Below are 26,341 nucleotides of genomic sequence, written 5' to 3'. Positions count from 1 at the left end.
AACACCTCAGGCTGCTGGAGGTGGCTTCCCCGATGACTAGCAGAAATAAAAGCTTGGATCCCGTGTTACTGATAAAAATATTTGTGCAATAGATGCTGGCATAGGTGTCGTAACTTCTTTGGCAGCCATTTGACACCTGTCACTAACAGGCTGTGAGGCTGAATACCAGGAACTTTTCAGTTACCACCAGTGTCTGTACAGCACATTTTATTCTGACAGCTCAACTAGCTGATTAGCTAGAGTGTCAGGTTTAGAAAGCACGCACTTTTCTCTCTGTGTCGGTATTGTTGCTGTTGTAGACAGTTCTTTCAATTCAGAATACTATAATAAAAGTGAATATTGACTTTTTTTTTCTCTTTTCCTTTGTGCTCATTTGTTCTTTAGCAGATTTAATCAATGTAAATCACTATAAATTAAATAGCAATGTATTTAATTGCTAATACATCTGATACTACATTTGTTGACTGAAAAAGGAGAGGAAAATGGTAAGAAAATGCTGGTCCAGATGGCTGATGTGAGTAAGAGTTGTTAATTTGGGACGCACTCAGAGTTCATTTAAGCTGATTGAATCCCACTGCCTGCTTTTGTCTTTTGAGTCGGTCATTTTTACAGTGAAAGGTCATACAAGGAAGTTTTCTAGCCCATTCTTTGGAGGTTTTCGTGATCCAATACAGTATGTGGACTTCTCATTTTGGGCATCTGCATTAGACCAGGTAAGTGTTAACTTTGTATTCCATATAAAAATTGAGTGACTGAATTTGAACCAAAAGGTGATAAGAGGATAACTCATTTATATCAGATAATAGTGCTAACTCTGATTTACACTGTGAATTCATTTTCTGAGAGTTATTTCAGTATTTAGTCATTGAGATGAAGACAAGGGATGGAAATCTGGGTTTTAAATTAAAAGATATGTTGTGTTAGCAGAAGCTTGGGAAAATGGGATTTTATGTGTCAGAAAGCCGTTCACCTGGAAGGAGTCTCATTTTCCCTTCTTCAATATAGACCTCACCTCCTACTTATATCTTTTCATTTTCAGATTGATCTGGAACAAAAATAACTGCAACAGAAAGAATTTTCCAGAAAGACTTGAGGGAAGTATTAAAAATAAGAGGCAAGGTATGTTCTATGATGCATGTTTGCACAGTTCCGAGTGAAATCTGTGAGAAATTTTCACACATCTCCACCACTAGCACAACACAGAGACTTAGGAACTATATAAGAAATGGCATGTAGCTCTGAATTCTCTTGCACTGTAATTTTCGGATCATTTATGATCAGGATCGGGTAACAATTAGGTAAGTTACACTAAGGGATTGTATTTACATTTCGTATCAATTACAGCTCTGAAAGTGCTTAATGCAGTGTATGTTTGGAAGGGAATTTAGCTGCACTCCCTACCAAGAGGGCAGTCCTTGGGGACCTTTGTACTAATACCTTCCGTGTAAAAACAGGAAAAATATCTGGAATGCAAGTAGAGGAAAAAATGTCTCCTCAAAGCCAGATTTCTTTGTTTTATACCTTGGTTTGTAGTATAACATTTATCACTTGTGGAATAGAAGGTGAGATACAAAATCTTTTGTAACTGCTGTTGGGGAAGCAACTGCATTAACAAGTTACAGGGTAGTAGTTTTCAAAGGCAGTACATCTCTCATACTTGTGTTAGCAATCTGCAAAAGTATCCTAATAATCTCAATGCAAAAGTGACTGTTTTTGCAGGAGGAAACCATTTCTGAGATAGTTTTATGAAAACAATAAAAGGCCTTGTTTCTTAAATGGTAGAAATCAGAACATTTCTGAATTACCTGAACTATTTTGAAAATCTTTTGTTGGATGGTGAATAGAAGACGTTAATGATTTTGACAGTTACTGCTTCCTCTGAAATTGTTTTTAAGATTTATAATGTTGTACAGTGAATAAACTGTCCTACCTAGCTCCAGTTGTCATAAGCGGAGCCAGTTACGGAAATGTTTGGCAAGGGGTGTCTGTCATTGCACAAAACTTGAACAAAATTGAATAAGCTGAAATATTCTAAATAAAGGAGCTGGTAAAAAAACGCTTCACTGAAAAATCTGATAGTTATGAAGGTGCAACTTAATTATTTTTCTTATGTGTAATCTAGGACAGAATGGTGCTGAACCAGAAGTGACTATTGCGCATGGACGGCTCAGAGGAAAACAAGCAAACGTGAAGGGGACAGATAGACTTGTAAACGTTTTCCTTGGGATTCCTTTTGCAAAAGCACCAGTTGGATCCTTGAGGTTTTCCCCACCTGAACCACCTGAACCCTGGAATGATCTTAGAGATGCAACTTCCTACCCACCACTGTGAGAGCCATTCAGTTTGTTTATATATAAGACTTGCTCATGTTTGTCAGCGTTGTGTTTATTAGCGTACAAATATCTGATTTTAAGTAAGGCACTTGGATTGACTGGTAGTGAAATACTTTGTAAGACCTGTGGGACTAGGAAGTATAAAGAATACCTGGTAAATTCCTTTATTTGGAAATCCAGTTTTCTTATTATACTATTCTGAATTAATTAATCTTTTAAAGTAAAAGTACAGAGCTATGTTTTTTACAGTTGACACCTCTAACTGTATATAAATAACACAAAGTTGAAGCACCATGTGGAAATTCAGTCTGATAAAGAAAATGTGTTTTGTTTATCATTGTTACATCATTGGTATTGCAGTTTTATTACTAATAGTCACACTTTCTTTCTTTTGTAAAGATGTCCTCAAGATCTGGCCATGTTGAAAAAAGCTGAAAAAAATTATCAAGAAAAACACATTCCATTCCAAACTTCTGAGGACTGTTTGTATCTAAATGTTTACAGCCCTGCTGGTTCAGACAAGAAGGACAAATTACCTGTACGTAAACCTATTGTGCAAACTTGTGTTGTACAAAGTTTGCATCTAATCATGGCTCCTAAATTGCTTAATTGCTTTTGAAAATATTATTCTCCATTAGTAAGAATAATATTATACAAAATTCACAGTCCACCAACTTAAAATTCGGTTCCCATTGACCTTCAGAGGTTAGAAGTTCCTAATTCTTTGATGTTGTCTCCCCCTTTCAAATGAAATCTGCCAAGCAATTTATAAAAGTATGTCTTACCCTTTTCTCTCGAAGGTAATGGTATGGATCCATGGAGGCAATTTTGTATTTGGTGGTGCTTCTAGGTATGATGGTTCTGCACTATCAGCCTATGAGAATGTCGTGGTAGTAATAATTCAGTACAGACTTGGACTGCTTGGATTCTTCTGGTAAGATGACCTGATCCACTTTTTACTAAACACTTTCTATCTTGTGTAAAGCATGGATAATTTTGTTTTCTAAATTGACTGAACTTGTACACCAGCTTCCCAGTGGTACAGTGGTTTAAGTGTATGCAGTTAACTGAAATCCGGACATGAGGTCATTAAGAATGTAGTTCTTAAATTCCATTTGCATTGCCATTTGAATACAGCCTACTACCAAATCATAGTTGGGCTTATTTGTTTCTCCATAGGGTTTTCCATTTTGCCATTAACTCTGTCCATCGGTGCATAAAACGAAAAATCATATAATGTAAAGGCCAGGTATCCATCTGTGCATGGATGAACAATAGAGGTCAGTAAATAAGTGGTCTTACATCTGACTATGAAGGGCTTTAGATCAGTAAATACAGATCTCTCCTTGGCCAAATAGGGCACTTCGCACAAACTGTAAATTGTTAGGGTTAATATGGTCTGGTATTAGAAGAACTATTACTTTTCCTGAGAAGTTAGCTTATACTGCTTTTCTTTCAGTACTGGTGATGAACATGCTCGTGGGAACTGGGCTCTTTTGGATCAAGTAGCAGCTCTTCATTGGATCCAAGAAAATATTGAACAATTTGGTGGAGATCCAGGATCTGTCACACTCTTTGGTGTATCTGCAGGATCTTGCTCTGTTTATGCACATGTAAGCATGCAATAGATATACTAAAAAGTAAAGTCTTAAAAAAAATTTTCAGTAGTAAACTCAACTGGTGTAACATTTAATGCTTATTCCAGTTTTTGAAAATAAAATTAGTAGCACATTGCTCTAAGTCTTGACACTTTTTCTGTAAGCATATAAAAGTGTTTATTTCCCCACTGAACGCAGCAATCTAGTTGGGCAAGAAGTCATGGGATAAGGACCATTATGTAGTATAAATACTTTCTGTTCTTCCCTTTTTTGGCAGATTATGTCTCCTTTGTCTAAGGGTCTCTTTCATAAAGCAATATCAGAGAGTGGAATTCTAATCCCCCCTAATAAAAATATACTTCTTTCAGCAGATCTTAAGGTAAGCTCATTTTTGCATTTTAAAGTCGTTGTAACATAAAATATTTCTTATATCCGATTCTTTCCTTAAAAGAAAAAGAGGAAAATCTGATTGCATATTGTGCAAAAAAGTTGATTTAAATTTATTTTCAAGGCATATCTATAGATACATAGTTTAGCACTAAGTAAGTTTTTAATTCAAACAGTCCATTTATTTTCAATCTTACCATGGTCATTTGGTGTTAGAAATAGATTGTATGGTTATGTGATTATAATGTCTGTGGGTAGATTTAAGTATTTTCAATTACACACATGCCCAGCTAGGCATTTACCCATTTTCATGCATACTGTCACTTATACAGTGACTGTGGAATTTATTATGGGAAGTTTAGTTAGAATCTAGAAGAGGTACTCGATTTTTATTCAGCTATGGTCTTTTATGGAGGGCTTTTACTTCAAATAAAGACCATCAAAACAACAATAAAAAAGCCTTGAAATTAAATTCCTCTGTAAAAGTATCTTTGTATTTCTCTTCCTGAACCAGTAGTCAGTAATAATGTCAAAATCACAAGCTGATTCTCTGAATTTTCTTATTTGATTTATGTCACAACTTAGTATTATCTCAACAGCAAGGTTTGTTATAGAACAATGAATGGAAATATAGCAAGAAAGAGTACACAGGAATGGTTTGACTTCATGATCTAATTGTAGTATTTCTAGGAAAATAAAGTGCTTCAAGATCTATCAATCTCACCTAAACTAGGCTTTATTTAAAGCTGCTAATAGTACTGAGTATAATAATTTTCTGCATATAAATTCCTCAAAGACTACCTCATAGCTAACAGTTCTTGTCTTTGTTAATAACTTTCAGAAAATTGCAAGTATATTTAAGTGTGAGACTAGTAGTTCACTTTCACTCATAAACTGCTTGAGGAATCAAGAAGCAATGGATATTATCTCTAACAGTACGGTAGGTAAAATTTTACTTACAGATTTTTTTAATGGCACACTTGTGGTTCATCTTCTGAATGGAGTTAATAATTGGCCTGTTCCAAAGTTTATTTTTCTGAATTTTTGTTAAAGTACACCCTATATATTCAAATAATTTCACAGAGTATTTTTTCAGAATTTTTAATGAAGCACCTGTAAAGTTGTGAGCAAGACTTGAGCACACATTTCAATGCTAGTTGGAAACAGAACAGGATCAGGAAATGGTTAAATTGCTCCTTAACATGCCAAAACCAGGCTAGCATTTCATACTCTTCTGCAAAACTCTAAATGTATGTTACAGTGGCTGTATATACCTAGATTTCTGAAAGTTCTTTTTTGCATTTGGAACATTAAATGTGGATGTTTTATTATGTGTTTTGAAGGAAACAGGAAAATACTATTGACAAGTAATTTGATATTTTTTTTCTGCTCATTCAGGAAATCAAGCTTCTACCCTTAGTTTTGGATGGAGTATTCCTTCATAAGTCGCCTGAAGAGATATTGACTGGAAAGGAGTTTCATACGGTCCCACTGATGATAGGAGTCACCAACAATGAATTTGGCTGGAACATTAGATCTGTAATTTAATGTCTATTCTTCATTTTTTGGAATGTTTGTATTAACAGATGCAGGCAAGTCTGAGAAGAGTAGGTGAGGTGTTCGCTGGTAGGATACCTTTTATGTATGCATTGTTGAAAATATATACAAGGTCAATTTTGCTTGAGTTATGATTCTGTGGTGACCCAGAACCAGCTGGTCACAAAACAGTGAGATGGGCTCCATCCTGCTAGCTGAACTATATGAACATCCTTGGATCTTCAATATTATACACTATTTTCTCTTCCTAAAATCATCCAGGCAGAGGAAGGAAAAATAATGCAGCAGTCAAGAGTTTATTCTTCATAGAAAAATAAAAAGAATTATTTCCCCCACAACAAACACACAATATAAAAGATTGATACACAGGACATTTAAAATGCTACAGTGATCACTGTAAGCAGCTTACCCTTTATGTCCTGAACTCTGATGACTGCTGGTTATTTCATTGCCCCTGTGTTCCTTGTTATCATGTAGAAAGACCAATTGGCTGAAAATCTCAGATGGGAACAGAGGATGGGGTTAACGTGGGTGTCCATCCTACTCTCAGTGCATAAATTCTTTTGCACACAAATTCCATGGGTGACTCCAAGAGAGCAGTTGCTATACAGTGCAGCAAATCGCAGGGGGTGGATTTGTGAATTTTCTTTATAATATGATGCTTCAAAAATCAACACCAGCAGTTAGAATAAAGTGGAGTAAAGTTGTTTCAATATTGAAAACTTTGGAGAAGTTGAATGGCTGCCATAACATTATTTTTTTCTGTGCAGACGTCACCAATACCAGGTTTGAAGGAAGTGAAAGATAAAAAATCAATCACTTCAACATTAGAGCTTCTACTACCAATGATGGTAAGAATTGTTGTACTAATCCAAATTAAGATGTAAAACCTCTTTTTAATGCATATACCAGATTTGTGAAATTTAGTATTCTCTAATTTCCTGGTTGAGCCGTATTTTACTAGGGCTCGAGGTAACATTATGCTTTGAGGAGAGTCCCAGCAAAGCTGACAGGACTGCAGTGTATGGAGCTAATCAGAAATAGGATTGAGTCAGACCTAGTTTTTGGGAAATACGCTTTTTCTTCTAGACCTCAGAACCAACGTTTTTACGTTATGTATTTGTTTGTAGGATTATGGTAATAGTACCCCTAATCCCACAGTAGTTGATGTCTAATTGCCTAGCAGATGGGTTTCAGGTCAGGATTTTTCAATAAATTAAATGTAGCTTTTAAAATAGTTTTCAAAAATACTTTGCACTCCTTGCTTTGAAATGTATCATTCAAGCAGTTAAATTGTAACACTAACAACTTAAGCTATGTTTAGAGATCCTGTTGGTCTTGCTCTGCAGTCTAATAGAATCATAGGATCATTTATTCAGTTTTGGGCCCCTCTCTACAAGAAGGTCACACGTCAAGGTGCTGGAGCATGTCCAGAGAAGGGCAACAAAGCTGGTTAAGGGTCTAGAGAACAAGTATTATGAGGAGTAGCTGTGGGAGCTGGGTTTGATTAGCTTAGAGAAAAGGAAGCTCAGGGGAGACCTTATCGCACTCCATAATTACCTGTGGAGTAAAGGTAAAGGAGGCTATGGTGAGGTGGGGATCATTCTCTTCTCCCAAGCACTAAATGATAAGGACCTTAAGTTGTGCCAGGGGAGTTTTAGTTTGGATATTTGAAAAAAATTCTTAACTGAAAGGGTTGTGAAGTATTGGAACAGGCCGCCCAGGGAACTAGTTGAGTCACCATCCCTAGAGGTCTTCAAAATTGTGTAGATGCAGTGCTTAGTGACATGGTTTAACAGTGGACTTGGCAGTGCTAGGTTAAAGGTTGGACCAGAATAGTCAACACAGCTTTCAAGGACACAACTTGCTTTTGTAATTCCTCTCTCTTATCTTCTGAAGAAAAGAGATGCCAAAGGCATTATCAATATGGAGGAAATTCCAAGCTTCTGGAGCTTCATGGTTTCCTACAGAGTTTTAACCCATATAAATCTGTTGTAAACTTGACCTGAGGTTTGTTGTGTTGTTTTGTTTTGTTTCACAGGAAGTCTAAACAGGTTTTATTTGCCATCATACTTTCCCATCAATGTGGGTACTACCCTGCATTTTTGTGCCTTTGCAGAATCTCTGAAGTTTAAAAGATGACATTTTTAGATTGATATTTTTTCTGGTTGCTTCTTGTTCCACCTTTTTCTCTTAGGATTTACCAGCAGAGTTATTGCCTATGATAATGGATGAGTATCTGGGAAACACAGATGATCCTGCTGAGCTACGGGACCAATTTCTCGACTTGCTGGGGGATGTAGGATTTGTCGTGCCATCCATTAAAGCACTGAATTATCACAAGGGTGAGCTAGTGAATTCTAGCTAGTGGGCAGTCTCAAAATAGTACATTCAAACCTCTTTCTGCATGCTAGATGAAGCAATATCAAGAAAATCCTGTCGTGTAGGCAGCCCTTCTTGAAATTCCCACAGGGAACTTTGAGAGTGAAGAGTGATTTAGGTGTGCAGGACCATGGCAAGCAAGTGACACCTTTACCTTTGTACTAGTGTCTTGGACTTGTGTTCATACTCACAATATATTGAGAGCAGAGCATGATAACACAGGTACATGGTTTCTAAGTGAAGTACACAAGCTTAAAAAATAATTTAAAATAATAAAAAATAAAGGAACCAGGACTGTCTTTTGGCCCAATGCTACATGGGAAATCAGCAGCTCTGTAGTCGAGATTTTAGGGTATTTAAGTGTAGACAAGCCATTCCAAAATATCCAGAACTGGAAAATAATTGGATTTTACTTTGTTTTCTATAGGTATTCCTGGGATGATTTTTCATTTTCTTAATGCTGTACATTCTTCATTTTGAATTAAAAGTAAAAATACATGTTTGAGTGTAATGTTACATTTAGAAATGTGCCGGGTCACCTATAAAGCTTTGGGCGTACTGAAAGGAATATTTTAAGCAGCCGATGTGAGATATAATTTATGCACCTCTCCTCTAATACTCTAAGTGTTACATATTCTAGAGTCTGGAGCTCCTACATACTTCTTTGAATATCAGCATCGGCCCACTGCATACTGGGATATTAAACCAGAGTATGTGAAAGCTGATCATGGAGATGAAGTTGGCTTTGTCTTTGGAGGACCGTATCTGGCAGGTGATATAGGCCTACGCGGTAAGGAATGGAACATCATTGTTCATTTCTAAATTACCCACATAATACTGACATTATTTGGCATTGCTACTTCCATTTCAATCAGACTAAAGTGCACATATTAGTAGTGAGACCAAAGTATAACCCTTTTTCCTGTTTGATTTTGCTTAATGTTAGTTTACTGTCTTCACCATTCTTTATCACATACAGACTGTTTTTTCTGGACCACAAGAAGTTATGTATGCTGTAAACAATTTAGCAAATAATGATGTTTTCTAGCAAATTTTCTGTCATTATACTGGCACTGTTTGTGAATTTGCCAAATAGTTTTGGTTGAAAAACAAATCAAGGGTAAAATCAGTTAAGATGGCAGGGAATTAGCAAGGTACTCACGAAATTTCCCATGAAATCCGACTGCCTGTCAGGGCCCAGAGAATGGGGTATGATCTATTTGCAGAGTGTTCCAGCTTGTGTTGATCAGAGCGAGGCTGAGACTCCAGTGTTTCACTTCCACATGAAAATATAATAGTTAGGTTAAAGACTATTTTCTACCATGACTCATTAACATTTAATCATTTTATCCAACATGGAACTGGTCTGTTGAGGAAGGATTAAGGGTGTACTCCCAAAATTACATGTGCTTGAGCAATCTGGGCATTCTTATAGGAAATGTGGACTCTGGTTCCTTCAGGAAGAATCCCATGTTGCCACAGGCCAAATGAATGTGCTAATCACTAAACAGTTGAATAAAAAATGCCATCTCCTCAGGAATGTTACAAATCCAGCACTTTCCTTTAATTTCATATGTCTAAAGCAATAATATTCAGAATGGAGTCTTTTCTTTCTCATGATACAGATTTTCTTATTCTGAAAAAGAAACACAAAAATATTTTATGTGAATTCACCATTTATTTTTCTGCTTTTATTTTTTTCCATTTTCACGGTAGTTCATAGTCTTTTTCAAAGTCCACATAAATGAAAGCATTTCCTTTTACTCCACTGAACTTTGGAGCAACCCAGCTATGTTGTAAAAAGTATTCATTAATCTGTTACTAGAGCTTTTTGATTTTGCTTGTATTTTGTGTCTGTTTATTACTTATGAGTTCTTATACTAGAGAAAACTATACACTTCTTTTTCTATTTGCCCAACTTTACTGAAAGCATTAAAATATCAAATATTTTTCATGATATGTTGAGTTGTATTTAACATTAAACACAGTAACTAAACTTGCTTTCACAGAATTGATAGGAGAGGACATATGAGTAAGTACTTTTAGATTAATATTCTTAAAATATCGAGATGTGGAATGACATCCTTTTGGATTAGAATGAAGAAACCTTGCCTAGTCACAGTCTAAATAACAGATGAAATTTCAGTCCCACTACACTAGGATGAGATCTATGAAACTAAACCACGTGGCCCATTTCTTGAGTTGTAATGGGACTTGGAAGAGATGGATTTATTCTTTTTTTCCAGTTATGCTTCTGGTTTCCTGGAAGGGTACAGACAAATTGCTCTGTTTCCTTGTATCTAAACTCCCCTATTTGTAGAATAAGGGTAATAATGCTGACCTCATTCATAAAAAGTGCTGAAATCTCCTAATGATTGCTGGATTACTAATACATTTCAGGTGTGGTGCTTTTGATGTAACCAGGAAATTTTGTCAAGACCAACATATTCACAGACTGAAATGCTGCTTGTGTAGCAACACGGTTTTGATTTTTGCCTCCTATAATAATTGTTTTACATTTTGTTTCTCAGATGAAGCTACAGAGGAAGAAAAAAACCTTAGCAAAACGCTAATGAAGTACTGGGCTAACTTTGCTCGAAACGGGTGAGAATGAGATTCATGACAGATAATATTACAAAAGTAATTTAGCTACTTTGTACTGACTCCCTAGTGAATCAGTTGTGTTGTTCTTTCATTCTTAATTGCTGTGATTGAATTCCCCAGTGGACTGGAGAGGTTATTCACTCTTTCTTTCTTATCATTTACAGAGATCCTAATGGGGAAGGTTTGGTTGAATGGCCATCTTATAACCTAAACGAAGAATACTTGCAGATAAACCTAAAACAAAAGAAAGCCAGAAAGTTGAAGGAAAAGAAGGTAGACTTCTGGAAAAAGATGATGTTTGAACAGACAAATAACAAAAGAATGGAAAACAGGAAGGTTAATTCAGAGTTATAATTTATAGTTTAAACATACATAATAGGCATACTATTAGGATAGCAAAAGAAATTACTTCAAATATTTTTGAGGATAAGATAATGTGTCCATTCCTTTCACGTTATCTTCACAGTTGTCATATTTATGATTATTCACTGTAATAATTCCAATGGGCCTATTTCCACTTTGTGATCCTTTAATTTTTCCTGGGTTCATGTCCACAACAGAAGCCTCACTTATTAAATGTAGTTACCAGATTTCCCTGCTGCTTAGGTTTTCCTATCGCTTTGCCATGATTGAAGAGGGAATGTAGCAGCAACTTGTTTTAATAAAGTTAAATCAGTAAAGACCAGATTTGGAAGTAAAACTGTCTTTGTTACATCAAGTGTATCAGTGGTGTTACAAAAGTTTTGGTCTGATTCACATACACAAACATCCTCTGTGAAGAAAAAATGAAACTAAATAAGTACTCCTCTATAAATCGGTTTTACAACTGAGATAGTTTGTTTCTGACTGTTGTGATACATAGTCTGTTACAGTAGTGCAGTGCTGGAATTAAGACTCCTCTCAAATGTTAGAAAAGAGAAAAATAATCTCTACTACCTCCATTATTTTCCTTCTAAATTTAGCAATAACTACTTTAGAAGGATCAGCTGTGGTAATATAAAGTGTAAGCTTTCTGTCTTTTCCTTGGTTCTTTACATTGTGCACCAGGCTGTTCTCTGTGCCTCCAGTCAGTTCCAGGTTCTCTGCACAGGTCACAGGCCTTCATTACTAGCACTGGAGAGAGATTCATTTACCATAATTATTCCAGTGCTCTTACCAGCTGATATGCTCATGGACTGCCAAGAACAAGTCTTAACACATCATTTCAGTGCAAAGATCTTCTATGCCATGTCATGTTGCTTCCTATGTCTGACCCCTAGGCTGCTCCAGATATCCCAGCCATATTCCTGACCATACTGCTACCTCCCAGCAGCATTATGCAGCACAGTAGATCCTACAGGGATGTCCACATATTTGCCCACCCCACCCCACCCTTTCTTTAATCTGTATCTCTGGAATAATTTAAGATCATTCCCAGCTAGTCTAGTCATGTCTTACAGTAACTACCTGGACATCCCTTCTTTCTGAATGACTTTATTGGAATAAATAGGGTGGGGTTTCCTATGTCGTTCTGCCCACGTTCTGTTGCCAGTCAGAATTCAGGAGATCAGGTTAGACTGTTAGCATAACTGCTGTTTTGGTAAGTGAGAATTCCTGGTAAGAATCTGTCCATTGTCCTTTGTTTTAGCTAAAGTGTTTTGTGAAGGGAATATAATCTCAAAGTAGTCTTGAAAGATTTTAATTGTACACGTAGTTCCCCTGAGGGACTGTACCTTTCCCTTTAAAAGGAGACAAACAGGCAGCATTGTATGTATATGTACAGAATATATGCTTGTGTTGTACGTTGCATGCAGACATGTGCAGTGGAACTGACTTTTTACATACAGGCACAGCACTAAAATAACTTGCACTGGAAAATGTGAAGAGATTTTATTCCAATCTGCTTAGGGGTGAGTGCTCTGAAAATCTGTCCCACCCCAGAAATATTCTGGTGAGAGATTACCATGTGCTAAAGAGAAAGTGTTACAGCTGTAAAAGCTCTAGCTTCATAGACTGTAGCTCTAAGTTTTACATGCTCCAGCTTCATTTAGTCTTCATCGGGGATGAGTTTTAAAAAAATAAAAATAAACTGACCATTTTAAATGCATGTTTAAACATTTGTACCCTACATACTTGAAGCAAAATGTATTTCTGAGCTCTTTTTTTTTTTTTTTTTTTTTTTTTAATTGTGGGCCTATAAATGTGGTATTTGTCTCTATTTTTCTGTTATTGAAATCAAGACAGGTAGCAATGCATTAATGTATAAAGAGGCAAATGTCATCATATGGCAGGATTTTTCTGGCTTGGTCCCTGACTTGTGCGTTGCTCACTGATTGAGGGTAAGCTGCAAAATGTTCTTTCTTAAAATTAAATGCAAAGCAGTCTTCAAAAATTCCACTTGCCAGGTACATAGCACTGTCTCCAGATTCCCAAATTTAGTAGTCTATATCACTAGAGTAAGGATTTCCGCATTTGCAGAGGTATGTCCTGTTTGTAGATCCATACAAAGGTCTGTAGCCAAGGTGGTAAAGATCTAAAATTCCATTTGTTTATTTTGTCATGTAAATCAGGTCATCACAGTTCACAGATAGCATTTTGCACTGGTAGTAATTTCCGGATGGCTGCTACCTTTGGCCTTCAAGTTGTGTATCTCTGGGACCATGGATGGGATATGAGCTGAGACAGTTTGCAGAATGGGTACTTGAGCAAGGAAGAGTAGAACAATGAAAGATTGAAGAGTAAATCTTGGAAAATAGAATCGTAAATGAAGGGTGAAAATAAAGGGAAAGCAAATTGTAAAGGGCAGACTTTTAGAAAACCAGAAAGAGCAGGAGATAGAAAATAAATTATTTATGGAAATTCATAAGGTTTGTTTCAGCAAAAGGAGAGAGCAATGAGCAGATTGCACTGTGTTTGGCTTTGTAGCAATGGACTCCTCCTGTAGTTTGTGGGTTACAAGTAGTTGAGGCATGCATGCTCTTCAGGATGGAAGGCAAGTGTTGCAAGCAGGGATTCTTGTAGCTTCACCTTGCACTGAAACAGTTTACCCATGCTAGGAACCAAAGCAGTCCAAGGACATTCTGAGAGAACTTACAACAGTATTCAACCAGGCAAACAGGAGAGCAGAGTTTACTACTACAAAGTACTCCTGCTCTTTGCTTCCAGGAAACCTTTATCACACAAATAAGGTAGGAGGTAGTTTATGCTAAAGTCCATTACTTGCAGTCCAGGTGTCTGTTTCCATTCATTGCCTTTAACAGTGCATATGTGGATCAATACAGTACGGACTTTACATTCATAACAGTACAGACTAATGCCAGCCCAGTTTTCATGGCATGAACTTTACTCTTGAGAAACAATACAGGAAAAAAAGGCTCTCAAAGGACATTTATAAAACTGTAAAAATTCTACAATGAAGTTACAGTCCACATTATTTACTTAGAAGCTCAAATGTGTTATCCCATTTGCCAGTGTATACTTGCACTAACCCTACATTCCGAAACAGCTGATAAGCCATCTGGCATTGGCATTAACAGTGTAGCGGCTGCATCACAGAGCTGCTGTAGTACAGAGGGCAAAAGTCTTCTGATAACGGAGTAAATGCTTAGGATAATTAGTATGCATTGAATATACACATCTGAAACAAGCTGCCAATAGTTTGCACCCTGAGCAGTCCAGTTTAAAGTTGCCTGGATTTACCTACATGAGCTGTGAATCACACCTGTCCAGACCAACTTAGATACTAGAGTAAAGCATCTCTTCAGAGTGCCTGAACACAGCCTGAGCACACAGGACCACTACACGCTTAACATACGTGCTCAACTAATGTAATGACTGTGGGTCTTAGGACACACGTAGCTGAAACAAAGGTACGGGCACTAAGATAATGTTTAGAAATGCTGTCTCAGACAACTGAGAATTATGATGCCATAGAATTACAAAATAGGCTTTCTGGAACAAGAGCTACTGACTCTTGCCAAAAAAAAAAAAAAAAAGCAAAGCAAGGAAACATAGAACAAACACAACCACCTAGTTACATAGTAGATAATCTCTTTTACTGATAGTTTCTTTTATTTCTATTCATCTATGTCTTGCCTTTTTTTCATATCACGCCTGGGTGACAGGCATGAGTTCACATGGAAGTCTCCAAACGCTCCTGATTTCTTCATAGGGATTAAATGTGTGGTTACTACCCAAATCCTTTAGTATTGCTCCCATGGTACAATAGTTGAGAAAGCCTCTCTTTAGTATTACAAAACTCTTTTATTTTGAGATAAAAGACAAACATTCCTGAATGCACAGGACTGAGTGGTAGGTGGAGAATCCACCTTGCAGGAAAAGCTGAGATTTTTCCAGTATTGGTTTTGTCAAAAAATATCCCTTTGTGAGATGAAAAATCTTCCAATTTTTACTTCAGCAAAGGCACTTTTTTCAGGATTATTGTTTTGGATTTTGGTCTTTGTGGATATGCTGTGTGTTACATATATTGAAATGAAGCAATTACATACTAAAATGAAGTAAATGTAATAAGATTATAGGGTAGTTTTCCTGGTTTCTTCAGCGTGTAGTGGGAGATTAAGTCCTAATTTTTCAAAGATGGTAGTGTTATTGTAGCAGGAAGAATCTCCTGATGTTATGAGGACTATTTACAATGTTTTTTAAAGCAAATAGTTGAGGCCTGATATTCCATGAATAAGATTTATAAGAAGCCGTGGGCAGCTAGTATGAAACTTGTGGAGACATTCTTCATATAGGTCTCGCTGTTCCCATATACAGACAAGCTGCTGTGCACTCCCCTTGAAGGGAGTGGCTTACAGTCAGGGCAGTTGCTCAGGCTGGCCACAGTTGGTTTGGTTTCACAGCTTGAGAAATGCTTTAACTAATCAGTGTTTGTCTTGCGTAACAGTTATACTTCACAGAGTATTAAAGGCAATACACTGAGGAGGTAAATGTGTGACTAGCATGCAAAATGGCAACTGAAAAGAACATGCTGCTGTCCTTAATTCTCACTGCTGGGATTACAGCACTTGTAGCTACTGGTAAGCTTCAGAAATGTTTTTCACTGTTCCCTTCTGGGAGGAGACTACCTATGGGAATCTCAGCCTTATCTGAGGACCTGGGCGCTCAAACTTGCTGCACAGAAATTAGGTCTGAATAGCAAATAGTTCTTCATTTCTTCTTTGTAATCTATTTTCAGGCATTTGTCTTTGTTGTTGTTGTTTTTACAACTAGTAAAATTAAGTTCCTCTTGCAAAATTTTGTCTGCTGAGTCAGAAAAGACCAAAATGTGCCATGTTTTTAATTAGATACTGAGAATTTTCACAGTGATATTAAAATAAATCTTACCTAAATATTTACACCATTTGTATATGCCAGACTGTTTTTAGGTATATTAGAAGTTTTTTTCTTTTGTCTGTATCTACTATCGAGAGTCCCAAATATATATTGTGCATTCACAGATCCATATATTAAAAAGGAAATGCCTTTTCTTAATGAGAGTAGTCTATTGAACTTTTAACAACTTGGATCAAATGGATTATGATCTATACACAATTACTAATGTGTGTGCATAGTAAGAAAATATATATGATATACCTGAGGGAGATTATACATACAAACACAGTCAGAATGAAGGCTGAAATGATGTCATCCATACTGATAGAGTTTGTTGAAGCCTTATGTTTGAAAATAAGTTGTTTAGGCAAAAAAAAAAAAAGTATATATTTAGGTAGCTAAATTTCTTAGAAATTTTTCAATTACTAACCAACAGGCCACTCAATTATCTGAATTTTGTGTACACATCCCCCAGGACAAAAAGCAGAACAACCAGAAGTGGTGACCAACTATGGGAGTGTCCGAGGGTACCAAGTCAAAGTAAATGCAGCTGAGAGGAGTGTAAATGTCTTTCTGGGACTTCCTTTTGCTAAGCCTCCTGTTGGACCATTAAGGTTTTCTGAACCCCAGCCACCTGAGCCATGGAAGGGTGTCAGAGATGCTGCTTCCTACCCACCGATGTAAGACGATGAGAAAAACATTTGTCTTTGTCATGATTTTATATTACACGCAGTTCAAGGACACTGATAAGCAAGATGGTCAAAATCCACAAAGATAAATTTCTTGGTGTCATCTCACTACCACCTGCAATTGTTACAATGAATGCATTTCTAAAGATATCTTTATAAGCTGCTCTTTTTATTAAAAAGTGCTGTCTAATGGGCATCAGCAATGAACTAATATGGATCATCACTCGATCAATTATGTTTTATTTTGGGAGCATTTGGCCATTACATAACAATGTTTATAAACTGTGTAACTTTGGAGCAGAACCAGAAAGAAGCTGAAGAAATGCTGGAATAAAATACTGGAAGAAAAGAATGTCCAATGAATCACACGCTTAATAGAACATCTAAGAAACAGACCAGTTCTAGACTATATTATAAATATCTTATTCCACTTGTACTAGCGCCCTTCTTGGAGTGACTCAAGCCTGATATCTATAATTGCAATACAAAAAAACTATTGCAGATGTAAAATAATTACTTTGCATTTTCATTTAAGTAATTTATAGCCATATCCATTTGCAGGTATATTTCTGTAATATTTCGAAACATGCAAAATTATATCTGCCTGTCACTATGTACTGCTGTAGACCGTGACTCCTTTTTACAGAGCTTACTAACACCAAGTCAATGGAAGAAAATATATTAACGGTGAAAAAACATTTTATGTTTTCTGTTTCCAGCAATCTAGAAATGTACTAGAGATAGGTTTCTGATTCGTACTTGAAGTACATAAAAGCTACGCTTTGTACCACTGAGGTTTTAGTTATTTCTGTTGGTTTTTTTTATTTTATTCAGGTGTCTACAGGACAAAGTAAGAGGACAGTATTTTTCAGATGCTATTACTAATAGAAAAGAAAAAGTTCGTCTCCAAATGTCTGAAGATTGCTTATATCTGAATGTATACACACCTGTTTCTACAGAAGAACATGAGAAGTTGCCTGTAAGCAAAATCATTGTAAAACCTCTAGCAAACTTTATTGCTTCTGTGACTTGATGGAACAAACTGAGCCTGAACTTGAAACTTCTAAAAGCTTCCTAAGGATTATAATAATTTTACAGCAGATCTACAACCTGTACTATATGGAGACTTACAGGTGCAGTTCTCTAATGATGATCCAGTTACACACTTTCCACCACTAAATATTTAATTGAGCTTTAGTAGATACAAAAAAAAAATAATCCTATTTTACAAGTAAAATCTTAGTGACACTTTACATCAGTAATGTTTGATTTCCTCAAAAAAAAAAAAAAAAAAAAAACTGTGAAAAGTCACGGGGCACTGGTTTAATTTAAGTATTTAATGAAATCAATGTCTGTTATAAGGCTGCTACCCTCCATTTCGAAAGACTTCTACTGTCTGTGAAATTTAATCTGAAAGACTCGGGAGTGAAAGCACAAAATACTATATTTAGTTTATATCACTGGAGCTCTTACCTGTGCTGAATTGTTTCTGCTTTTTCCTTTCCAGGTCTTTGTATGGATCCATGGAGGTGGATTAGTTTTTGGAGCAGCTTCGTCATACGATGGTTCAGCATTAGCAGCCTTTGACAATGTGGTAGTTGTAACAATTCAGTACAGATTAGGTATTGCTGGATATTTTAGGTAAGATATTCTATCCCAGTTTTTGCTAAGTGATTTCCAAAATTATATGTGCAAATCCTTTGTGACAAGACATGTAGAATACTTGCTTATGCAAATAAATTATATGTATCTTAATTACACATGCAAGTTGGGAACAATTTACAAGTCCCAAATCTGCTTCAAAATCTGGTCTTGCCTGATACTCTAATCTCAGCCATTTCTTTTTTAGTTATGTAGAGAGGCTATTTTGCAGCTGATTTCTTATACTTCGGATTGTATTTATCTCTACCTTTTTTCTTACATCGAGCATTTAAACATATTCTTTCTTTCTAGCACTGGTGATAAGCATGCTCGTGGTAACTGGGGGTATTTGGATCAAGTAGCAGCTCTCCAGTGGATTCAGGAAAATATCATACATTTTAGAGGAGATCCAGGATCTGTCACCATTGTTGGAGAATCTGCAGGAGGAGTCAGTGTTTCTGCTCTTGTAAGTTCACAACAGTCATGAATTTTAATTAATTAAGGAGAAAAAAAAACTGTCCACATTCTTTCTTAGTACCTTAATGAAAAATCAGTGAGAGAAAAAGGTAGGGCTTTATAGTAAACCACGCATCACCTTGGTCTATAATACAATGTGATATCAGTGCAGCTTCTGATTGTTGAAAAGGTTCTTTTCATACACTAATCTTGTAGTTTAGACCCAAGATGTTATTCATCATCTCCTAATTTGAATTCTGGGGTTTTTGGCTTTTGCAAAATTTACCCTTTTGAGAAAAGTTCTCTGAGAGGAAGCCCTGTTGCCCATTTCCTGTATGCTACAACAGGCACTTGTGCAAAGTAACCCAGGTGAATAGTCATGATATGTGTACTAGACTGGCATTTTATGACTCAGTGATGATGCAAAATTTTTACATCAACACTGAGCATATTGATTAAGAGATTCTTCTGTTCCAGTCTCTCACAATTTGCTACAGATCACACAGACAGCCTGGGGTTCAGTGATGAATGCACTTCAGCAGTAATTCGTTTGCTAACCTCGCACGTTCTGTCTAATAGTTGTTTATTCCCTTTCTGCAGCACAGCCAGACTATCCTTGACATAGTTATCTGTTCCATATCTGGCTTGCAGTGTAGTTCCATGAAGTCTTGGAAGCAAGGTGCCATGGAAGTTGAAGAGGCAGGCATGAACTCCTTATCCCTGATATTACTGCCAAAGACTTTTGCATAGCTGAATTATGGTCAGAGTCTACAGAATAACAATCCTATGACATTTGTTTTCAAAATATTTTAAAAGGCATTTCCTGATAATGAAATTCTAAGTCAGTGGTCAGAATGTAATTCTTGTAATTCTTGTAATGCTTGTTCTTGCTTTTTTTCAGGTCTTATCTCCTCTGGCAAAGGGCTTGTTCCATAAGGCCATTTCAGAGAGTGGTACTGCAGTCAGGATTTTGTTCACTGACCAGCCTGAGGAGCAAGCACAGGTGGGTATCTTGTGGTTTTTTTTTGCATGTGTGTGTGTGTGTGTTTTTGTGTTTTTTTTTTTTTTTTCTGATATTTTTGCATACCTTAAATGGTTTATTCTAAAAAGCGGCACTAGACCTTTTTCTTGTGAAACTGCAATCACAGTCACTAGAGATAGTATTTCTGTGTGCAGATAATACATACTTAATGAATATCTGCTTTCAAAATATGCAAATATCCACAGATATCTGAGTGAAAGCAGAAGACTGAGGAAGCAGAGAGAGAAGGCAGGGAACAAGTACGAAATGTAAAGAAATACTGTAACATGTTATGTCTTTAGAAAAAGTTGAGCTGTAATTTTTGACTGGAAAATGGCACCAGATTCTGACTACTGTTGTCTTTCCGTCCTGTTTGATGCCTGTTGTGCTCAAAGAAACAAGACTTTATTCAATTTGGTTATAATTAAAAAGAAGAGCTCACTTCAACCCATTTTTTTCACCTGCAAGAAAAAGATCTCCGGAAACCTCTTTTTGATAATCTGGGTTGTATTAGAGGCAATATTGTGATGAACTCTGTCTCTCTAATGACAGCTGAGAAATAATGTTACCCCAAAAAACTATACATCATTAAGAAAGGTGTAGCATGCTCTTTGTTATCATCTACATGTCTGTATTCTGAATATGGATCACTTGAGCTCCTTTATGCTCATGCCTTCTCAGCCCAGCATGATATTTACCAGAACAATTACCTTGGTCTGGTACTGTATGAAAATGTTTTGAAGAGTATGTTTTGTCTTTCTGCTCAGCCCACAACATGAAGGGTTATGAGAGCTCCCTATTCTCTGCATCTGCAGCTGAAACGTACCTGGCTTTGCTTGTCCTTTCTGAGAAATGTAGACTGCCACACACTGGACTCTCAGATTCAGTAACACAGAAGAGCCTTCTGTGGGAAGCATACGGATAATTAGTAAATTAAAACATGATTGTTCTTTTTATTAATTGCAGGGAATTGCTGCTGCAGCTGGCTGTGAAAAATCCAGTTCAGCTGCATTGGTTGAGTGCTTAAGAGAAAAAACTGAGGCAGAGTTAGAACAGATAACTCTAAAAATGGTAGGTGAAATTATACTACTTGCATTCAAATGACATTTCAAATTTTGTCATAACAGAGTATGCTGTATGTGTATTGTAATATTAGGAGAACTTCAGTTTAATGTAACATCTGACTCTTTCTTCACCTTTTCAGGATATGACAACATTGCAGCTATGCTATACCTCATCAGAAAAATGTGAACAGGTTACTTCCCTTTAATTCTACATGGGCTTTGAGCTACATGTGTTTGCTGTCATGCTCTACCAAGGGAAGGAAAAGAGCGTATTGAAACGTAAAATTTTCCTGGAGAATTTGAACATTAATTGATATCATATATTATGTCCTACTCAACATTTCTTGTCACTATACTGGCTTCCCTGTTCATTTGCAGTTTCAACATAGAAGTTAGTTCTTCCCTCACTGCTCCACACGTTCATACTGGGATTGAACTACCTAAGAAGAAGTGTAAATTGGATATCACCTATACTTCATGGATATTCAAAATATAATGCTAATCTTCACAATTTTTCTGTCTGGTGCAGAAAATCTGATGAGGAAAATTAAGAGAGAGCTTGAATACTATTACTTCGTATATTTTCACTTGGCACTTAATTTCTTTTGCTTTGCATGTATAGTAAAAATATGAAGATGTTTTCTAGAAGAAAAAAAAATAATGTACTCTTGAAGCTTTCTTTTGTTTGTTTGTTTGTTTTTCTCCAGCCTCCCATGTTCATCAGTGCATCTCTGGACGGCGTATTTTTTCCTAAGAGTCCCAGGCAATTACTATCTGAAAAAGTGATCAGTGCAGTCCCATATATAATAGGAGTAAATAACTGTGAATTTGGATGGGTGCTTCCTACAGTAAGAGACACATAATGGTTTTATTCATATATAATTTTGCTAATATAAGATTTCCTAATAAATACATAGCTTCTTTGTCATGCAGATGATGAAATTTCCTGAATTTACAGAAGGTCTGGAGAAAGATGTTGCACGTCAAGTGTTACAGAGCACATTAGCATTATCATTTAAGGTAAGAGACCATTTCCAGAATAACTCAGTGCTCCTTCTTCACTGGGCTGGTTCTATATTCATACTGCTGGAGGGATATATTTAAAAGTAGACTGTTCTTTTTGACAGCTTCCTAACTTGGGACAATAATTCCCAAACAGACAGCCCAGATGGTGTATTCCTGTTGCTGCTAGTGATTGATAAACACAGAAAATGTTCTAAATTTCCATTCTAAATGCCCTGTCTTTTTTAAAAGGAGTTCTGTGGAAATCCAAGAGTAATGCAGTTAGCTAAGCATAGGTCTCTTGTGACGTTCTGGATACCCTGGGTTATCTAAGCTACGTATAGTACTGGCAGGTATGACTCAAGACCTGTAGAACATACGGGCCTTTCTGAAGCAGCAGATGGAGACTAGAAAGGAGACCCTGAGATGTTTAAAATGGCACTGAGACCTACATTTAGGCACTTGAGGTTTTCCTTCCCTGTAATTTGCAAAGTACTCAGTTTTCTGCTTTGTTTGAGCTCTCCTGAAGCTACTAAACATAGAAAATTGCAGATTAGTATGTAAGAATTAAGAACTTGATAAACATAGCCAGTACTTGTAATAGGTCATTCAGAGCCACGGATATGTATCATGAACTTGGAAAGGCAGAGCACAGGCTTGTTCTGAAAGGGAGTAAATGATGGCCATCTGCAGCAATAAATGAATTTTATGAAATCCTGCCGGATTTCTTTTCTCTTAAGAGAGTTATTTCCACAGAAGGGAGAACAGACTACCATTATCTATCAGCATCACTGACTAATATTTATCCAAAGATGTTTGAGGGCATCCTTTGTGATCTTGCAAGCCTCTTTCCCCTAAGAACATCTATACCTGGTAATGGTGTAACTCCCAACTCTGAACTTGGAGATGCACTCTGGCATAGTTGGGAATTTTCTCTGAAAGAAGGTAATGTTTGGGGTTTAGCCATAGACATGCAGGTAGCGTGCTCAGTTAATGCTGTTACTCCTTTTAATATTCATTGTCATTATAAAAAGTATCTTTATTATTTATTTCAGGGTGCTACTTCTGACGTTGTTGATCTAGTATACAATGAATACATAGAGGCTGCAGAGAACCGTGCTCAGGTGCGAGATGGCCTTCTTGATTCAATAGCAGATCCTTTGTTCGTTTTTTCAGCCATTGAAGTGGCTAGACACCACAGAGGTGAGTCTCTAATTCAGCATCGATTAGAAGAAATATAGAATTATGTCCTTGGGTGTGTATGTGGACAGTGTGTATCACACTTCATTATCAAAAGAACTGATAGTGTTTTCATTTTATCAAAATAGCTTGTGATGAAAATTTATCATCTTTGATGACAGGCATTTTCAACACTAGCTCTCTTCTCTTTAATTTTATTTTCTACTAGATGCTGGCAACCCAGTCTACTTTTATGAATTCCAGCATCGACCAAGCTCAGCTGCAGGTGTTGTACCGGAGTTTGTAAAAGCAGATCATGCAGCTGAGATTGCCTTTGTCTTTGGAAAGCCATTCTTAGCTGGTGATGTATCCATGCTTGCTAAATCTTTTTAAAACATCATTGTTATTAATTGTACTTACCTGAGGGCTTTCAGAATAGAATATCTTTTAGAAATATTGGAATCAAAATAAGCATTTTCTGTCTTCAGTAGTAGTTACTTATCATGAAATCATTCATCTGCTGTTCTGTCCTAGATCTCTGCTCATGTAAAACTCCCACAGCCCAGAGTAACGAGTAAAATCATAGAATGGTTTGAGTTGGAAGGGACCCTTAAAGATCCTCTAGTCCAACCTCCTCACCCCCTGCTACAGAACTGATTACACTCTATTGGAATAGATTTAACTGATTTTTTTTATTTTTTTTTAATGTTGCTATTTCATCTCTCACTTGCAGGGAATGCTACAGAAGAAGAAGAAAAACTTAGCAGAACTGTTATGAAATATTGGACTAACTTTGCTAGAAATGGGTGAGAATCATAATGCTAATTACAGCTCAAGTTTTGTCTGTGCTGCCTGAAACATAATGGCAATACTTGTATGGTAGTTCCTATACATTTGGCAGAATTTAAGATAAGTATTGAAGCAAATAATTTCTGTTCTTAACAACTGCAAGAAAAAAAAACTTCTAAATTAGCCTGCAAACCAAACAAAATAAAATTAAATAAAAATCCAAGAGCGGTGGAGGTTTAGGTCCCAAAGTAATGGGAATTATTAATGTTGGCTATTCCAATGATGAGCATGTTGATAAAAACATCCAACTATTCTGGTACTAGAATTACATAATCCGAGCTCCTGTTAGTTTACTGAAATGATCTCAGCCTGAGAAGTCAGAGCACAAATGAGAGGCAACTGGAAAGCTAACTTCTCATTATGTTGTTTCCAGAAATCCCAATGGAGAAGGCTTGGTACATTGGCCTCAATATGATCTGGATGAAAGATACCTGGAAATAGACCTAACACAAAAGGCAGCGAAGAAATTGAAAGAACGTAAAATCAAGTTTTGGATGCAGCTTACAGAACAAATAATGAGTGACAGAAGAAGAAAACACACAGATTTATAAGAGTTGCAGAGGATACAGCTTCCTTTTAAAACCTGAAGTAAAGTCAAACATTAGTTTGTCAGAATGCAGAGTTTAATAATCACTTTCTAACTCACTAGTATGTAATCTGTTGTCATGATCACAGTGAAACGAGAGATTCAAGGGAAATGTAGAATGGTTGTGGGACTAAAAATCACTATTTAATAAATCACTATTTAATGAAGCAAGCAGGGAAAAAAAACCTGCAATCTTGCAGACTGAGCCAATGCTATCTACTCGGTGGATATCAAAACTGAATAATACTCCTGTGAGAAGGGGGAATGTAGGGGGAAAATTGGCAAATATATCGAAATCCATAATAAATTATGTATTCAGAATATGTCTTAAGGGTCAGAATATGTTGTATGTTCATTCCACTCTTCTTTCAGAAGAGTCTTTAGCTGTCATTCATACAGCCTCTTTCCACTTTCTTTATATGGAAATAGCTCGTAAGGAGCAGAGCATCCATCAGAAAACAGCTGTATGAAAAAAAACAGCTGAGTGTATGGGCTTGGCATCTCACAAAGGAAGACAAAATCTCTACCTGCTTTCCTGTTTTGTAAATTGTTATTAATAAATGTTATTTTTGATTTTTTGGAACTTCGATTTCTTTCACCTAACTTATATAGGCTAGTTCAAAAATGGTATTGTGAAAGCCACTAGGAAGTCTAAACAAAGAATTTTTCTGAAAGTGCAGACTGGGAACTGTGAGGGCTCTTTCTTCCCAGGTGCAGTCAGGACAGGGTGGGACTGATGGGTTTGGCCTTGGGATACCTCCCTCTCCAGTCTGCACCGCCTGAGGCCTGCCTAGCTGCATGGCTGGCTGTCTTGTGCACAAAGTGCTGTATGCAATAGAGGGACAGGCTGGGAACACGACAGAGACTTCTCTAATTTTTGCAATTTTGTCATTTCTCAGCTGTCCAGGGAGTGAGATGGCAGCCTAAGCTACTCCGTGCAGCAAGGTGGCCTTTGGTTTCAGGCTGCCCAAATCTGAATTTGGTACTTTGCTTAGGAGGCAAAGCTGCAGAGCGTGGATGGTCTGCACACAGACACCAACCGCTGAGTTCAGGGTACAAATGTACATGTCATATGGTAAAGCAGCAGCTTGCATAATTATAAGGGTTTTCCTATCCATTTGCATGAGGTCTGTTGGCAGCAGTGCTGCCCATAGCTACGCAGCTTCTGTGTGAGAACAGGCTGGTTACCTGGATCCTACTGCCCCAAAGCAAGGGAAGAATAAAGGGCAGGTGAAGCCCTTTAAAAGTGAGCATGTGAAGTAGCAGAGCAGAGCTAACTGGTCTGGCACTGAAGTGGATGAAGATCACTCACCCAAAAGGTTGCGCTGCACAGCATTGATTTCAGGAAAGGGTTGGTTAGGGGTGGTTACAAGGTTTCTTAGGATTAACTTGTAATAACACAAACCATTTCTGTAGAGATTACCTAGTTGTGACAGTTGTGGCCTTTGCTGATACATAAAATATATAAAGGATTAGTTACACCAGCCTAAACCTGGCACTTGAGTACCAGTACCAGTACCTTTTCTTTGAATTACTTTTTTATTCAGCTGAAACAAGGCCTTATCTGATTTTAAAAAATTGTTTTCTTTTGCCACGATCATTACAGCATCTTGGTTACCAGGGCAGTAAGCTTCACAGCAGTCTTGCACACATGCCTATGTCCTTATCTGGACTAAGATT

At 36.9% G+C, this 26,341-nt stretch overlaps 1 protein-coding gene across 1 annotated transcript; it reads left to right on the top strand.

The window, feature by feature from the left end:
* Positions 1-53: 53 nt before the first annotated feature.
* On the top strand, positions 54-25,244 carry LOC310905348 (uncharacterized protein). The gene is made up of 29 exons (XM_083851519.1): positions 54-514; positions 1,040-1,119; positions 2,123-2,327; positions 2,733-2,871; positions 3,134-3,267; positions 3,793-3,946; positions 4,209-4,310; positions 5,160-5,258; positions 5,717-5,857; positions 6,646-6,726; positions 8,073-8,220; positions 8,898-9,047; positions 10,789-10,861; positions 11,026-11,208; positions 11,824-11,852; positions 15,802-15,879; positions 16,650-16,854; positions 17,698-17,842; positions 18,371-18,504; positions 18,817-18,970; positions 19,862-19,963; positions 20,948-21,052; positions 21,186-21,236; positions 21,753-21,893; positions 21,979-22,065; positions 23,103-23,250; positions 23,456-23,587; positions 23,960-24,032; positions 24,449-25,244. The coding sequence occupies exons 1-29, from the start codon at positions 483-485 to the stop codon at positions 24,624-24,626; spliced, it is 3,483 nt and encodes a 1,160-aa protein (XP_083707645.1). The 5' UTR covers positions 54-482; the 3' UTR covers positions 24,627-25,244.
* Positions 25,245-26,341: the final 1,097 nt, after the last annotated feature.

This window comes from Anser anser, assembly GCF_964211835.1.
Source record: "Anser anser genome assembly, chromosome: 11".
In the NCBI taxonomy this organism is placed as follows: domain Eukaryota; kingdom Metazoa; phylum Chordata; class Aves; order Anseriformes; family Anatidae; genus Anser; species Anser anser.
Note: the sequence above shows the minus strand (reverse complement) of the source record. Positions and strands in the feature narration are given on the sequence as shown.

What these genes read in the sequence shown, in the direction of transcription:
- LOC310905348 (XM_083851519.1), top strand. Translation starts at nt 483, where the DNA reads ATGGTAAGAAAATGCTGGTCCAGATGGCTGAT. An exon ending in ATATTATCTCTAACAGTACG is followed by an intron (nt 5,259 to 5,716) that starts GTAGGTAAAATT and finishes CTGCTCATTCAG; the next exon opens with GAAATCAAGCTTCTACCCTT. An exon ending in AAGAACATGAGAAGTTGCCT is followed by an intron (nt 17,843 to 18,370) that starts GTAAGCAAAATC and finishes TTTCCTTTCCAG; the next exon opens with GTCTTTGTATGGATCCATGG.